At 37.2% G+C, this 16,958-nt stretch overlaps 2 protein-coding genes across 10 annotated transcripts in view; both read right to left on the bottom strand.

Moving 5' to 3' along the window:
* Positions 1 to 12: 12 nt before the first annotated feature.
* On the bottom strand, positions 13 to 2,477 carry LOC124303626 (excitatory amino acid transporter 3-like). Its single transcript, XM_046761070.1, has 8 exons — positions 2,292 to 2,477; positions 1,962 to 2,004; positions 1,459 to 1,498; positions 1,196 to 1,379; positions 859 to 1,092; positions 533 to 724; positions 317 to 451; positions 13 to 185 (listed from the first exon to the last, which is right to left on the bottom strand). The coding sequence occupies exons 4-8, from the start codon at positions 1,276 to 1,278 to the stop codon at positions 29 to 31; spliced, it is 801 nt and encodes a 266-aa protein (XP_046617026.1). The 5' UTR covers positions 1,279 to 1,379; positions 1,459 to 1,498; positions 1,962 to 2,004; positions 2,292 to 2,477; the 3' UTR covers positions 13 to 28.
* Positions 2,478 to 4,774: 2,297 nt separating this feature from the next.
* Positions 4,775 to 16,958, bottom strand: part of LOC124303584 (ankyrin repeat domain-containing protein 50) — an 80,815-nt gene continuing 68,631 nt past the window's right edge. For 2 of the 9 annotated variants that reach the window (XM_046760959.1, XM_046760963.1), the window contains 14 exons: positions 13,828 to 16,078; positions 12,878 to 13,051; positions 12,397 to 12,630; positions 11,262 to 11,573; positions 10,807 to 11,128; positions 10,426 to 10,672; positions 10,053 to 10,236; positions 9,687 to 9,903; positions 9,317 to 9,508; positions 9,002 to 9,249; positions 8,320 to 8,858; positions 8,043 to 8,220; positions 7,616 to 7,797; positions 4,775 to 7,470 (listed from right to left, as the gene is read on the bottom strand). In XM_046760959.1, the coding sequence (XP_046616915.1) occupies positions 8,049 to 8,220; positions 8,320 to 8,858; positions 9,002 to 9,249; positions 9,317 to 9,508; positions 9,687 to 9,903; positions 10,053 to 10,236; positions 10,426 to 10,672; positions 10,807 to 11,128; positions 11,262 to 11,573; positions 12,397 to 12,630; positions 12,878 to 13,051; positions 13,828 to 15,441 (4,455 nt within the window). In that variant the 5' untranslated portion in view covers positions 15,442 to 16,078 and the 3' untranslated portion in view covers positions 4,775 to 7,470; positions 7,616 to 7,797; positions 8,043 to 8,048. The remainder of the gene's footprint in view (positions 7,471 to 7,615; positions 7,798 to 8,042; positions 8,221 to 8,319; positions 8,859 to 9,001; positions 9,250 to 9,316; positions 9,509 to 9,686; positions 9,904 to 10,052; positions 10,237 to 10,425; positions 10,673 to 10,806; positions 11,129 to 11,261; positions 11,574 to 12,396; positions 12,631 to 12,877; positions 13,052 to 13,827; positions 16,079 to 16,958) is intronic. The other 7 variants (XM_046760962.1, XM_046760964.1, XM_046760961.1 and 4 more) reach the window with 7 other exon arrangements.

The following is a 16,958-nucleotide window of genomic DNA, read 5'->3' as shown; positions in this document are numbered from 1 at the left end:
TAATTCATAACGCTATTTGTAATGATTTTTAATCCTTGGTATTTTTTTCTACATCCTTAACACCTAAGAGTGTAGATGCTGCATCCTGTAAATCGACATGATCCACAGTGTCCTTTGTATAGTGTGAGATAATTCCTGCACACAGTGCATCTCCAATAATATTGATAGCTGTCCGGAAACGATCTCTGAAATTTCATATTTCAACCTTATTTTAGAGAGAATTTATCATGATATAAGGACCTAAACTGAGTGATTCGTAGCTGAGAGCAGAAACAATTTTGGTAAGAGATAACGGTAGTACTGTAATGACAATTACACTAGACAATCGATAGCAATGATCAGCATCACATCCTCAGCTGGTACTCCGACCGAATTTAATACCACCACTAGCATTACGTAGCCACCGTTCGGTAAACCAGCTGCACCAATGCATGATATTGTGCACGTTACACTAAGTGGAAAGCACTTATTAGAAAAATATTAGAAAATTATAGGATGGTTGTAAATAGGCAATAAGGAATATAGTTCTGACCTGATTGCTATTATTCTGGCTAGTGAAAAATTTAATCCTCTCAGTTGTATAATAAAGATTGCTCCAAGTGCTTCGTAAAGTGCAATACCATCCATATTTATCGTAGCGCCAATTGGGGCAACAAATCTGGAGACTTTTTGATCAATCCCTATCCTGTCAAGGCATTGAATTGTAGTTGGCACAGTGGCAGTACTGAAACAATAAGTCACGAGTAAGCTTCAGAATCTTGGATTATGATACACGTAAACATGTTTGCCACAGGTGAAGCGAAGGTGACGTGTGCTGATCCAATATTTGACGTTCGAAACAGAGGAATTGATAAGTACCTCGATGAAGTTCCACACGCAGTAACAATCGCTGGTCCAATTTTTGAAATAATCTTGTACGGGGATTTTCTTGTACACGCGAAATAAATCAGTGGCAAAGTAACAAAGCCATGGAAAATTAGACCAATAAAGACCGTCATAACGTAAATACCCAATCGAGCAATCATTACTTTGAAGTCTTCTATGCTCAGAATTTTTCCTGGGATCAGGAAAACCACTGCGATTGGAGCTATCCTGAAATATATTTGAAAAACTTATTTTATGCACCCATTCGAATACGTTCTCAATTTGAAACTCCTGCAGAATTTTTTTACATTTTAATTTTCTCACAACTTACATTACAACCCAGTTCATAATAATCATTGAGGCCTCGGAAAGTGTTTGAAAAAAATCTAATACTGGCTTTCCTTTTGACCCCATTTTTCCTAAAGCAAGTCCAAGTATCAAGCTGAAAGATACTAATCCCAGTACGTTGGTTCCATCTGTGTACTCGCTCTCAACAACCCACTCAGAAATAGGCACTGTTTAACACATGTGTATACATGTCGTTACTTACATTGATACCATTTTTGTACATGTGTACAGAAAATTAATACGAACCTGTGGTATCATTCTCAGGTTCCTTCAAAACAGTGCGATACTAAAAAAAGAGATACATAATTATGGTATAACTCATGCATTTTTGTTCATTTAATGGTATTGTAGAGTGTATAGATTTCATTTTTTAATCTTTTTGCATTGACCATGATTTTGCGAAATTCAGACGCTTTTTTAGTCATGTACATCTGCATGTTAAAACTTAGTCTGTTTCGATAATGATGAATACTGTACAAAAGTAATGTTACCAAAATAATCGTTGAAATAAATACAAAGGTATGAAAGATCTTGCCATGGATATAACAATATTTTTGAATAAACCAGTTACTTTATACTGATGTCAACAGTGATATTATATTTTTTATCTCACTTTGTTACGTAAATCACTGCTTCGCAACTTTGTAGGCAACTAAGATAAATCTTAAAGATCTGGTTTGAATCAAATTTTGATGGGAATTGTAGTTAATTGTATCACATTAGCTGCAAAATACAAAAGAGTTTCTTACTTGTGCCAGGCATGCTTTTATTAAATTGTCCGGGAATAAATTTCTGAAAAATAAAAATAAAAAGCACAACATTATTGTTATTATTAATATTAATGATTATTCTTATGCCAATAACAAGAAATTCTAGCCTCAGAATGTAATCAAGACTTTTCACAATTGAGATCACATGCGACTGTAGCTATATACAAGTAATTTGTATAGATTCAAATCTAATTGATCAAAAATTCTATACAGATGTGATCAACTCGGTCACTGGAATAATATTTACAAATTTCAGCTGAATAATATAAACAGCTTTTTTATAAAAATTATTAGAGCATAATTATTTACCTAAGTAGATCCAGTAGAGTATCTGTCGTGAGAAAGTTCCTCGTAGATTCTGTAAATGTTACATTCTTATCGTTTTGCCATTCGCCAGGTCGTATAGTTTCCACAAGTGTCAGGCTTAGAGCTATTCCCAATGTGGTTGTCACTGTATAGTAGTAGAGCGCATTGATTCCAATGCTTCCTATAATATGTATTTATTGAATTGACCAGAAATTTCTATGTAATCTTAATTGGGTCATGAGATGGACCATGAATATTATTGGTAAGAATGTTCATTCCCAGATAGAATAAATATAAAAATTACCTGAATTACTCAAATTGCAACTAGCACTAACAATGCTTGTTACAATTAATGGTAAAATTAAACAGTTCACCATTCTAAGGAATAACTCTCCAGGAAATTGGAAATACATAATTTCTCGTTCTGACCATGGTTGTCTGGTGAAATTTTTTAAACTCAATCCGATACCCACACCTATTAAAATGCTGACCAAAGTTACTATTGTTAACCAATTTTTAGAAAAACATGATTTAACGATCGTCATCTTTTCACTTCTATGTGTTTTGACACTCGTATTTTGTATTTTCAATGCACTTTGAAGCAAATTTTTGTCGAGATGTTGTTAATTTTTTTTTATATCACAACACTTTTTAGTTAATATTGCACGTGTGCGACCATTGTACAATGAAAAAAAATTAATTGGTTTTGAATATAAATGGGAGAGCTTGATCAAACCTTGACCGTTTTGTAAAATATAAGTTGTTCAACTGTGCACTGCGTACAATAATATCGCGAAACACAATCTAGTCAGACCATAAATGATTTTGCAAGGCTTTTTCAGTCACCGCAGACAATTTCATAATTCTGCAAACAATACTATCGGCTTAAAGTACACTGATTTCAAACACACAAAGCACCAAGTTGTTTTACATCATTTACTACCTACTTCCATAGGTGAATTTGGTAAACACTCCTGCAATACATCTTGAATCTTTCAAAGAATTAGGGACACGACACAACACAGTATTCAAAGCAAAGGATTGATCATACTTGTGAGAATGAAATTCGCTGAAACTATCCTGAATTTAATTATTATATTATATTCACAAGTCTGTATAGGGGATAAAAATAAGTAATATGTAAGCTTGAAATTGACTACTTCGGGTTTCAGTCTCGTCTTGAATGATGAGTACTGTCAGAGCACGAACTGAATAACAGTTGTTAATATGCGAATGAGTGATACATAGCACCTTTTGTTGTACCTAATAATATCAATATTGATCAATGTAATACATTGTTTAGTGAAAAATAAGATAAAAAAAATTAATGGCGGCAAAGAAGATTCATTTAAATGGGAAAAATTTCCTTCTCAGTTTTTAATTTAACCACCAAAACATGGTGATAAAATTAAATTGTTAATTGATCAACGACAAAATGTATGTAGCGGTGAAAGTACTAGAACCACCTACAATTTTTTTTATTATTAGCTGCATTTTCTGACACTGCGGCAATGATGCTTTCTCATTTCATAAGTCATTTTAAACATCCACTGCAGAAACTGACCAAGTTTTTAAATTTTTAGACGTATGCAATTTGATCAAGCGAAAAACGTAAATTGTATTAAAATTAAAATTCATCATCAAGTGGGATGCATATGTCTAATCGTTAGTTGTAAGAAAATTATTTCATAATTTTACAAACTTACAAAGATATAAATTCTTTAAAATTCCTCTTTAAACGTAGATAAGATAGATATGAGTCGTTGATGTGATTTTCACCAATTTACACGTATCTTGAATGTGAGATATTTGGTCACAAAGTATCTATGTACTGTTATGTCACTGTATAAAGTAACAATTCAAAAATTATTCACTGCACATACACTCCATCACCCATCCATATCTTGGCATATTTATGTGTTAAGAGGAATATTTATGGAGCTCTATTTTTTTTAAATATATTCATGGTTGTGTGTAAGCTATTCAGTAGAATTATTTGAATTCTAAGTATTCTTCAATACATCAACAGTTAGAAAGAAGCGAGACAAAAATTTAAGTGAAATGCAATATCAATTTGTATCCAAAAACGTATCTTCAATATTTTGATCTTCCCCACAAACTTGCAGTTTCATTGCAATTGAAGTTAAACACTGTAAGGTTCTTTCTTGTTAGCACAGAAGCTTGGTACATTAAATCTGCGTGATAAGTTTTATAAGTATTATGCGTAGGAGTCACAATTGAATAAATGCCCCAATTTCAACGATGTGTTCTTGAAGAATATGTCATTTCTTTTTACCAAAATTAAGTCATGGTATTTTTTCAGATAGGAGTTGAACCAAATACGAATTCGATGAGTATTTAGTAAAAAAAAATCTTAGTGCATCATACGTTCAATTTTTTAATAGATAATTCTTTTACTTATTGTATATTATCAATTAATTGTTGAATATATCGAACGATATATCCACGATTATTGGTAAAGTAAATTTAAACAGCACAATGATTTTTATTTATACAATGTGAGGAAGATCACTATCATTTACTTTATAATACATTCTTTCACTTTCGGAAACGCTGTTGTTGTATTCATCTGAAGATAATATTTACGATTTACAGTTTGTTATATGAACACAAATTTTCAGTTTAACACAAGGTTTTATTTTCCGTTTACTATTTTCATATTACAGGGTGCGCTAAACCGAACACCACTTTTAATAATAATTTAGTTAGTTATTTACAATATTAGTAATCATAATAATAGTTATTAAACTACTTTAAACTTTGCTAACAATGGTTTTTACTAATTATACTATTTTCTTCTTAGTAACTCATTTCTAAAAATTTTTACTCTCTCAATTTAGCATCATTTAAATCACATTTCTTGACCTAAAAAAAATCACACAGAAGTTATTTGTTGTACATGCTAACTTTTATTAACATCCCGTTTAGTTAAAATTAGCATGAACCAACATTTATACGTAATTAAAGCTATACTCAACATACGATAGAAACGGTCAGTAGATATTAAATACTCTATTTACTAATGCTAAATTAAATCGTTTGCCATGTGATTACGAAAAATTAAATACAATATATATTCGTTATTACATGTAGGCCTTGGATTTACACTTTCTTGATATTAAATCATATTCTAAACATTCAAAATATTTTTCTAAACCTTGTAGAAGAAAGTTTTACGTATCATTATTTTTTCCGTTCAAACATAGACTTTGAGTCTTGTTGATGGCAAACGAAATTTATCTATGTTTGCTACTGAGTAAGGGTTTTATAAGTACGGATCATATAAAAACTCAATTCCATAAAATTATGTCAATGTCATAGCTACAACTACTAAATTCTAAACAGTACAAACCTTGCCAGATCGATAATTATCATGTACTCAAGTACTATTGATTATTAAATTCATTTTTTACATATCATCAATAGCAATGGAATATTTTTCTTTATGTATAGTTCCATGGGACATATGCGTTGGGTCTAAATTCTGAAAATAGAAATCCTTTGCAAATTGCAGGATCCGAGAATTGCTACGATTCAGAAAGTATTAAAATCGACATTAATTTCAGGCAATTTTTCAGTATTACATAATAGAGTTTTATTAGATTTCACAGATCTAAAGTCCTGTTTGTTGGATGCCAATTTATGTGGTATAATATAAGAGTAGATTCTAATACACGAAAGAATTGACGTTTAATATTACGACAGTAATGTAGAAATATTTATATATAATGTTAATCTAAAGGTCGTTTATAATTTTATTGCGTTATTGTTAAAGTTAATAATTATTAATTCGCAAGTAGGCAAACTTTGTTCAATTCTTCAATAATTTTTCCTTTCATTCATCACCTTCAATCCGCAAGGCTTTTTAAATTTATTTATAAATGAAGGCAAGATGGAGTTTTTTCTTAAACAGTAAAAAAAATAATTGATAGTTAACAAAAAAAATTTCTTACTTCGGGGGTCATTCATTAAATGCTTTTTTCGTTTAATCTATTAATCTTGTTGGTAATCTTTGGTTAGCTCCCGTAAAAAGTAGGTTCAGTATCTATTTCGCGTATTTCAATTGGATTACATAATTAGTTTGAGGTGGAATGTGAAGCAAGTTAGCGGAGTGTCCAGCGTTGAGACATCGCGATCAGAGCATCTATAAGGCAGAATAGAGTGGTTGTAGATTGAACTGTAAAGGGCCAGTTGAGTTTAGTACAGAGATGATTGGCACAGCAAAACTTTTCTAATGTGATGTCTTAAAATTCAAAAATTCTGTTATGACATGTAATATAATAATAATAATGTATTTAGCTAAGTATCTGAAATAAAAAGTGTGAAGCATGACTTACGTTGCATAAAAACTCCAGATGCATTCCCATTCAGTGATAGACAACTCAATATTTTTCAGGTGTTATTTTCTCTCCGTTGGTGCATACAGTTATACAATAGAAATTTCTCAATTTAGTTGTTCGGTTGATCTACTTCTAATTGCACATACAGCGTGACGTAATAATAGATACGATCGATTTTTGTGCACAATGCATAAATAACTTGTACTTATTTACATATAGGCTCAGTTCCGTGTCGGAGTTAGGCCATAATTTTACGTATTTCAAGCAGCTTTTGCATCGTAACATCGTAATCATTCCATCAGGAAGATTGATTGCTGAGAAGTTTTTCGTTTCTTTCACGGTTCTCATTATTCTCAAATTTCCTTCAAATTGTCGAATATTTATTCACGATGTGTCCCGTGTTTGTAAGAAAAGTTTTGCAATATTTCATATATAATTTGAGTTTGTTCTTTATCCTCTTCAAAATATAATTAGTAGATATCAATATGTAGTATTAGTGAGATCAGTACAGAATTTCATTACCATTACCTTTATACAAAGTTTTTTTTTACGTAAGATTATATTTCTTAACTTTATATACGTAATTACTTATGCAATTTAATATTTGGTATTATGTATTAGGTAATATTTGCTCAATATTTATTTGCCATTTATTCTTTTCATCTCGTGTTATTTTCATCACTTTTTATTTGAGACACTTTGATTTTGCTCAAATAAAAGGAGAAGAATTTATTCAACGACTTTCGCTTTTTGCTGATAAATGTTCTCCAGGTGTGGTACCGATTTGTGATGCCCGGTTGCGGCATCACAAATTGAAAAGCCTGGAAAGAAAAAATTACCTATTGTTCTCTGAATTGAAGAAATTAAAAAAATTATAATATTGTTGTTGAATAGAGGCATCTCAAAAGCATCCAGAATGGTTTTTGAATAAACATTTATAATTTTCTGGGGTACTGTGAAACTTACGGATAATTAAAGCACACTATTGCTTCAACTTTCAAAATTTTTCCCAAGCTGTCTGCATGTTTTGGCCGGGTACTGTTTTTATGCCATGCCTTGTGCTTCTTGAAAATCTGTAGACAACTTCACGTATAATTCCTGACTGCGAAGAAGCTAAGGCTACAGTGTGGATGAGGGATGACTGTCCACTGGAAATTGGCAGAAAAGATTGTTGTTTGGAAATGTGCGAATTTTTGACACTATTTGCACAGAATACATGAATTTTGTGTCTCTAAGTTACCAAATCTGGCAAATGCACGTATCTAGCAAGTTGATGCAAAATTACTTAAAAAATTTAATGCAAAGAATATATTAATTCTGGAAACTTTAAAGCAGCCCCTAATACATACAGTAAATAAGAAAAATTAGAAATAAGCTTCCCGCAAAACTCTACCTGCTCCTATAATGGAGTTTCTTTCCGTGTCTCCGCCTTCCACTGAAATCCATTGACTCTTGTAGTAATGGGTTTGTTTCTATTCGTAGCATTTTCAATACCATTTCTCACACCTGCAACTAGCCTCATAGCCGGGTTTGATACAAGCCCATTACGTTTTGGTTTCGGATTACTGCCGCTAGAAAATGAAAGGGAACGTTAATGTTTAATCAGAATAGTTTGCCAGCTATACGTGGAAAGAGATACATGTTGACATTCCAAAGGTGTTGGAGCTCACCTTCCAGGAGTATTTTCCGGTATGTGTTTGACATTTCTACCGACTCCCGCACCGCTATTACCTAATATTATTCTCATGTGTGTGTCCCGTGTGAAATGAGTATCTGCGGAATTTCGTTTTTCGTCATGTCCATTTTTCTTATCTTTACCAATGCTTAAGCCCAACATTTCGTTGGTCAAGTCAAACGGCTTTGTACCGTCGTTTCTATCAATAATTTCAGTTTTTATATTTATTGGCTCATAAATCGCGGTTGCGTGATTGTACATTCCCCCTTGAGCTTTATATTGTATACTTTGATTAGCCGTCAACAAAGATACACCTAATTGACTTTGTATCACACTCGCTGCAGTTTGTGCACTGGGTGGGCTCGTATTAGTTGGTGAATATGGGATCAAACTGTCGCTTAACGGAGAATGTGGCGGAGATGCGTAGATAGGACTTTGTGGCTCGCTTTTCAACGGAGACAATAGTTTACTTAAAGGACGACTTTTCGCTCCTCTAGAGCACTGCTGTAGTTGTTGAGTAAAAGATAACGGAGCCTGCAAGAAGAAATATTCAAGGGTAATGCAGGCTAGGTTATTGGTATGTGAAATAAGTAATACAGTGGATGATTTGTGAGAAATAATTATTTCATTCAAATAACGTACATTAAATAAAAATTATGAGGTGATTGGCTACCTACTTTAATTACCTGGTTGACCATTGAGTTCTGACTAAACTTTCCTTGATCACTCTTGGTACTGCCCGTTAAATTACTACTCGATTTGCTGTTACTTGAGTTGTTACCAAGTGATACACAACTTCTTCTCTTGGTTGAATCAGGTGATTCTGCAGGGCTATACTGGGTAGATAACGGATTGAGAATAGCTGATGATGGCTTAGTTTCAGCAGTGGAGTTCGATGTGACTGAAGTGGCACTGCTGCTTCCACCTAGAAAAAACAACCTTATGTCACATAAATCCAATAAAGAATTTTGCCATAATCTAGCGTTACTGACCTCCATTAACTCCTGGTCTCAAATTCTTTTGACTCGCCGTATGTTCTTCTAGCAGTCTAACAACTGTGTCATGTCCACTCTTTGCAGCTACTTTAATAGCATTTCGTCCACAATGATCCGAATGGTTTGGATCAGCGCCATGATTTAGAAGCGCTCTAACACAATGTTCGTGACCCTCTTGCGCAGCAATACCTACGAGATTCATATTTCAATTACAGAAAGATATCATTGTTATGAATAGTTATAAGATTTTAACACTTCTTTTGGCGATCTCTATATTTGGTTACATTGTAACGAATCCATATTGGCTAGCATCAGTTTGGAATTGAAACAGTTTAGAAAAAGATTATAATAATAAAAGCAGACAGACCTAATGCAGTTGCACCTTGATTACAGGTATGATCAGGTGTTGCCCCATGCTCCAGAAGAAGTCTGACAATAGCTGCATGGCCTTGCCATGCTGCAGAATGTAAGGGAGTTCGCCTTTCGTTGTCACATGCATTAACTCCAGCTCCGCCTTCAGTTAGTAGCAAAGCTACCATCTCCACATGACCTTGCCATGCACTCACGTGTAATGGAGTCCTTCCCTGTAAAAGAAAACACGAGATTGCAGTTATTAGTTTTTGCAGATAACTCAAGCAGGTAGGACGATATATCATACATGAGAACGTATTGTTCAGTTGAGTTAAAATATGTGATGGATACGAACTAAATAATTATTTAGAATAATATTCACCTCAGAATCTCTACTTTCAACATCGGCATGCGCATGTTCCAATAAAAACCTAGCCATGGCTAATCTGTTTTCCAATGCAAGAATATAGAGAGTACTTCTGCCATCAGCATCTTTAGCATTAACGTCAGCACTGTGAGCTAGTAATACTCTAACTGTATCATAGTGGCCTTCTAGTGCAGCTAATCTGTAAGTATAGAAGAGTTGAACATGTTTAGGCTGTCAAGGACGTTTAGAAGTTTTATTTAAAAATTTTCAATGCATTTGTTACTAAACCAAATTATTATATTTTACAATGGAATTTTTGGAATTTCATTTCTTCAAACTGATTAATCGACATAGAAGAGATAGATCGGAAAATTTACTATTGCAATACCTCAAAGCAGTCTTTCCGTCATGTGCATGTTGATCTATTGGAGCACCGTGATGTTGTAGCAATCTTTCTACCAGAGCGCTGTGTCCTTCTTGCGCTGCTAACATTAGCGCACCTTTGCCATCATTGTCAGTTTCGTCGACCTTGGCTCCAGCTTCCAACAATGCCTCACAGACATCGACATGTCCTTCAAAAGCAGCATAGTGTAACGGTGTCCACCCGGAATTGTCTCTATGTTGCTCATCCAAGCCTGGTAGAAGTGATAAAACTTTACAACCTTTCATCTAATGCTACAGACAGTTTACCTTATCTATATACGAAGATGTTGCTAATGATCCAACTACAGGTGTAGCAAATCATTCAAATTACAATGACGGTAGATACCTCGATCAAGGAGCTGTTTAACTACGTCGGTGCCACCTTGAGCTGCAGCAACACTGAGTACTGTCCTTCCTTCATTGTCTATGCTGTCGACATAGCAGCCCCAGAACAACAGCAATGCTACAACTGATCCATGTCCCATGCTCGCAGCTGCCCAAAGCGGTGTTCGTCCTGTCGCATCACAGTGATCTACGTCTGCTTCATATTCCAGAAGTAGTTCACAAACATCTCTGTGACCCTCGAAAGCGGCAACTAGTAAAGGGGTCATGCCATCCTTATCCTGATGATCTACCGCAGCACCACGCTCTAAGAGTATCGTTACTACCTAAAATTAGACGATTACATAACAATCTGAGTCACAAAATTGCGTGAAAATGACAAATCAAGTGAATTGGAAACTATAGATTATTCCTTCATAACCTTCGATTGGACGGATGGTAAATCCTAAGTTTAGATACCTTGGCATAACCGTGATTGGCTGGAACACAAAGGGCTGCAACGCTGAGCGCTGTTCTACCATCGCTATCTGCATGATTAATCTCAGCACCAAAGTCAAGGAGGTGTTCAACTATTTCACTGTGACCCATGTAAGCAGCTGCGATTAAGGCGGTTCTGCCTTCGTCATCCGTTCTATTAACATCAGCACCATGCTGCAATAGGGCTTTGACGATATCTTCATGACCACCCCAAGCAGCTGCTCGGAGAGCCGTGCGCTGATCCCAATCTGCACAATCTACCATTGCCCCTCGGTCTAGAAGCTGCTCGACAACCTGCGTCAATGAGAATTTTGATTGTTTGAAATTTGCTTCATGAAATAACAGGTAGGTATGGAGATAGAAAAAAAAACACAACAGACACGATTGACAGACTGTCAACTATTTCTATATCTTGCCGATTGATTATGCATTTCATAATTTATCATGATTAATTGATCATTATACGATTACCATAAATAATTTTTTATTATTATCTGTAGGCATATGAAAAAAGGAACTAAAAAAAATAATGAACTTAGAAAATATATCTATATAATCTGGTACGTGCACATGAATAGCATTAGTGTGAATGTTAATGCAGGTTTGTTATAATTCGTAAGCTTCAATAAATAATAAGCTGTCAATACAAGCATGTACGTAGCAGGCATGAAAATGATTAATAATCATCTTAACTCTAGTTCAACTATTTATTAAACTTGTCGTACGTTAATTGCGGAAATACCAATTAGAATCCATGCGCACCTACAAACCATATTACTTTGTACCGATTCAGTTTTATTTCGCAATGCTTATCAGACTTAAATTGGAAAGGAAGTGTAAAAAACAAACCCTTGCTTTCACCACTGGTAAAATTATTTTTTGAACCATCCTAAGAGTATTTGAACAGTATAACGGTTTATTAGTTTGTAAAATGCACGTTCGTGATAAATACGCAGCTGAAATTTGAATCTCCACAATTTGAATTCAGCCGCAGTTGGGACAAAAATGAGCTCCGTACCTAATACCCGGTACCAAATAGGTTTAGTCAGGTGATTAGAAAAATAACAAAAAAATTAACCACAATAATAAAAACGAAATAAAATAAACCAACACTAACTACATCGGGGGTACTTTTAACACTGTTGAGGATGTGCGAGGAGTGACATGGCTGTAGTTGTACCTGGGTATGCCCGCCCCAGGCGGCTGCCCTCAGGGCGGTCCAGCCATCACAGTCCGCATGATCCGCGCTAGCTCCAGCTGCAAGTAAAACTCTCACTACATCAGCGTAGCCATGTCTTGCTGCAAGGTTCAGAGGTGTCTGACCGTGTCGATCTGTAGCTTCGAGCTTGGCCTGTGAGAATATTAAATACTTATCGCACAAGTCCATCAAGAATACCGTCAATTACAAGATCGGGTATCAAAACGAGGTGATTCCAAATTACTCAAGTAGGTGTGTTTCGAATGTAAAGGAAGAGTGACGGACGGATCCGATGCTGACGTGTGGACAAACAGGCATGTGCATTGAATTCAATCTCTTATACGGTTCTAAGCCTTTAGTCGATGATTGTCGTTAGGAAATTAAGAAACATTATCGTTACCTGTGGACAAGCAGCAAGAGCCAGTTCCAGAAGAGACGCATTGCCATCAGCTGCTAGGGTGTGTAAAACGGTACGGCCACTGGAATCTGCTTGGTTGATATCCCCGCTCTCCCCAAGGAGTTCGGTCAACGGTTCACCCAGAGATTCTTCCATTGGACTAACGTCCTGCGAGACCTTTTTCGATTTCAAACAGTAATAAGATAATTCAATTTTAAGATCCATTTTCCGCGTTTCAATGAACACACCAATATCTAGCTTAAAAACTTTCGTCCTGATTTAGGAGATGACGTGAACTACATGTTAAAGTACAAAGTCTGCAATCCTGTTTCAAAAATGACTGACTCGCATTGAATTTCTAACGCAAACTAGCCACTGTTACGATGCACATTCTTGTCCATTGAGTTGGATAAAACTTTTGGTCGATGACTAATAAGTCTCACACGGTGTTAAATAGTGAGTCCAAGGTCTTATTCAGTAATAAGAACTTACACATGATACTGCTGTAGTATAACTCATCACTTTCATTGTTGTGAAAAAACCCTGAAGAGTTTTTGTGATTTCAGTACACTTATGAAATCGAAGAATATCGATACTTTTAGTTTTGTTTCACTAATCAGTCCGAAGATCTTTAGAAAGTGTACTTGCAGGACAGTACTGACCACATTTTACGTAGACAACTGCTCGATAGTCAAAACACGACAAGAGTGAAGAATGATTAAGCCTACCATGTATCTTATCGCGAACGAAGATTAGCGATGCATACTGCAATTGTTTCGATGCTATCTGTGTATGGGATACGTTTGTGTGAGTGGACCCCAGGATGCATGACTAGTAAGTAGCTAAATTGTACTATAGACTCGGAGAAGACCGGAATTACGTATATTTCAAATTGGGTTGTCAACTGTACGTAAACACGTAACGAATTCGAACAACGAAGTTCGAGGACTCACCTGACTAGTAGAAACGACGTCCCTGATCGTATCCTCTTCAATGATTTTTTCCGAAGGTTTAGCTCCGGCATCAACGAGTAATCTTAACAATTTCGTGTCCTGCCTTGGCCAGAGGATGCAATCAGAGCTATCCAAGTAACAATTTTCAATCGGTGCACTACTGCCGATCATCCATAAAACTTGAAGCGTGTGAGCGTCTAATGTACAGGTTGTTGCGTTGAGATTTGTCATGGAGCGTTGAAGATGCTGTCCAAGGACGCAAATCTCGTCGGAGTTTAACTCCGGACCACGCAGAGTGTAGTAAGCTGAGAGCATTGCGTGGCCTTCGGGAGCTGAGCACAAGTACTTTTGGGTGCAGTGTTTCACGTCTAAAAGCCACTCGGCAAAGCTATGGTGAAAAAGCATCAATGCACCGGCTCTGGAAACCGAAATAACACGTCGAAGAAGGTGTAGCCGTCGATTGAAGTCTTCTATTGTGATCGAGGTGTTTGCGGTCCAAACGCACTTGTACAAAATCTCTTGAGTGACTGGCAATTTAGCAGCCAGAATTACATTTAAGAGAGGCTGAACCTTGGCGAATTGTTTTCTGCTAAACAAACGTTGACACAGCCAGAGATAAAGACCGTTGAGTGTTCCCGGGATTTCGCGAACTTCCCGTAGCACGATAAAGTTCTCGGCCACGCCGTCCAAAACTTTTTCCAAGTAAAGAAAACAGCCGTTACTCTTTATGTGCAATTGATTAAGCATCTCCGCCGTGTCCCTGGAGATATGTTGCCGCAGGGCATCCTCCTGATCGAGTCTCGCCAGAATGTACTGCTGTACGTCTCTGACGACCTGCGACTTTCTCAGATCATCAAGACTGATTTTTCGAAATCCCGTGAACATCCGCGAGATTGTCTTGCTCTGTCGTCTCGCTGTGCAAACAAGAAGTAGCCATTGAGGAAATAAATGATGATGGTTAGCGAGTAGTTCGGCTATCGTCCTGCTGACATTGTCGCCTTCCTGTCTCGAGTCTCTAGTCCCGGTTTGGGGAGGATTCAGTACTTGTCCTTCGTCGATCGAGTCGACGAGTAAAAAGAGGCAGTTTTTTGGCGGTTCGACCTCCAGCAGAGGAAAGAGCAGAGCCTTCTTCAAGGCGTCGTCGGGGTCGCGGTCCAAAACGTCTGGCTGTAGAGCCGCCTGGATTTCAGAGTCTGTACGCAGCTTGTCGGCGTACGATTCTGCGACGGCTTCTCTTGACGTGAGTGACGTTGTTCCAGTACTGGGAGTAGGCGAGGCGGGCGACGACAGGTGGATGCCGTCGGTGCTGGCTTGCAACAGCTGGGCTACCAACGATCTGACGAACTGTGCCGGCGACAGAGACGCCTCGCTTCTCGCTTGGCAAAAATGTCTGGCCAAGAGCCTTCTGTTTAGCGCTCGTTGGTGACGGGCGCCGGCACCGGACGATGGCCACGCCAATTCTGCACAGAGTGCGGTTTTTCCGCTTCCGGGACCGCCGACGATCAGAGCACCGCATGTCTTCGAGGCCGGTCGTTGCTCCAAGCAGTGTGACAACTTCATGAAGGCCCATTCTCGACAGAAGAAACGCTTCTTTTCGATCACCGGAGCCGCCATTTTTCGTGGGGAATTAGTTTCAATGGTTTTAGATGTAATATTGGCAAATGTTGATACTCGCTGAAATTTCAGAAACTTTTCTTTGAAAAGTAATTATTCGCTTGTGGTGACACTGAGAAACCGATCACTTCTCCGATCCTTTAAAAATACGTCTCGTAGTTTGACGATGTATTACATATCGATGTAATGTATAGTAAGTGATCTCTCGAATCAACTCGTACGTATATTTTTTTCTTTATCCCTTTTTAATCACCGTCTGAAGCAAAACCAGTTTTCAGTTATCCTTTGAAGTGACGTTGGTACGTCGACAATTTCGATCGAATTCGTTTCACGGTTCGATTCCGCCGGAAATAAATGAATTTGAGGAAATTTCGTCGGCCATGCACCAGAAGTAGGTCATCTGGGTTCGTCCCGTTTAAATCAATTCGCTGGGACACGTGTTCGAGGGCGAATCGACGCTGAACTTTAAGTTTAAGTTAGGATTCAAGTGGCGCGTCTCGTCGGTCCGTTAACATGTTGGCAGGAAACAGGAAGTTGATCCAAGCCCCAGGGGGCTCCGCACCTTCGTCGGTCTCCATCCGGACAAGTCATCGCCTCGACTTGGGACACTTCTGTGATCGACGCCCCTGCATCCTGACTGAAACAGAAGATTAAGTGGAACTTCAACGCAGGGAGTTGTAGATCTGGTTCCCTGATGGATATGGCAACTTATCGCCTCCGCAAGTACGTACACGCCCTATAAGTACTTATGCGTAAAAGGAAAAGGAGTCTACTGGATAATTTGAGGGGGAAAAATCGATATCGTTCAGAGTTAAGGATCTGGGATTTGGAGTACCTGCGATTTGAATGGGATGTGACTTTTCTCGAACGTACAATTACTTTTTTCAATTTCCGATCGCAAGACAGCAGTCGCATAGCTCTTCAGAGGGAATTACGAGAACAATTCCTGAACATTCGATTTACACAGTCTACACAGCGTGCTCTTGGTACTGTATACAACTATTGATGAGTTCTGTATGATAAAATTGAGTTCCAGTCTCGGTTACTTCGGAAGTCGGTAGAGATAGACGGTGTCTTTGAAAATTGCGAGGCTAGGCATGTAGCAACGCCTTGGCAACATACACGATTTCCATCGAACAGTAAGAATATGACTTTTGTTTGACGTGACGGGTGTCGGAGGGTGACATAGGTTCCCCAATCGAGCGGCGAAGATTCAGATAAACCGCGTCTGCGCTTTTACCGGAGAATAATCTCTTATTAACAAGTAGTTGGAACAAACCGATGGATCTTCCATTCTGCCACATTTTTTTGCGCCCTATTGTTACCGCCATGGATCAGATTGAGTCTAATTGAATTACGTAAGTGCGATACGATATGTGATCTTGCGAAGAACGATCAAGGGTTGTATGAGTTAATTTTCACGAGCATAATATTAGCAGTTAAAGTAAGAATTTAAAGAAGCTAGGATGCAACGTCGAGCGACAGAAAATTATACTTTCGCGTTTTCGCAAACAATG

Source organism: Neodiprion virginianus, chromosome 4 (genome assembly GCF_021901495.1).
Source record: "Neodiprion virginianus isolate iyNeoVirg1 chromosome 4, iyNeoVirg1.1, whole genome shotgun sequence".
In the NCBI taxonomy this organism is placed as follows: Eukaryota; Metazoa; Arthropoda; class Insecta; order Hymenoptera; family Diprionidae; genus Neodiprion; species Neodiprion virginianus.
This window is presented reverse-complemented; position numbering and strand designations above follow the sequence as displayed.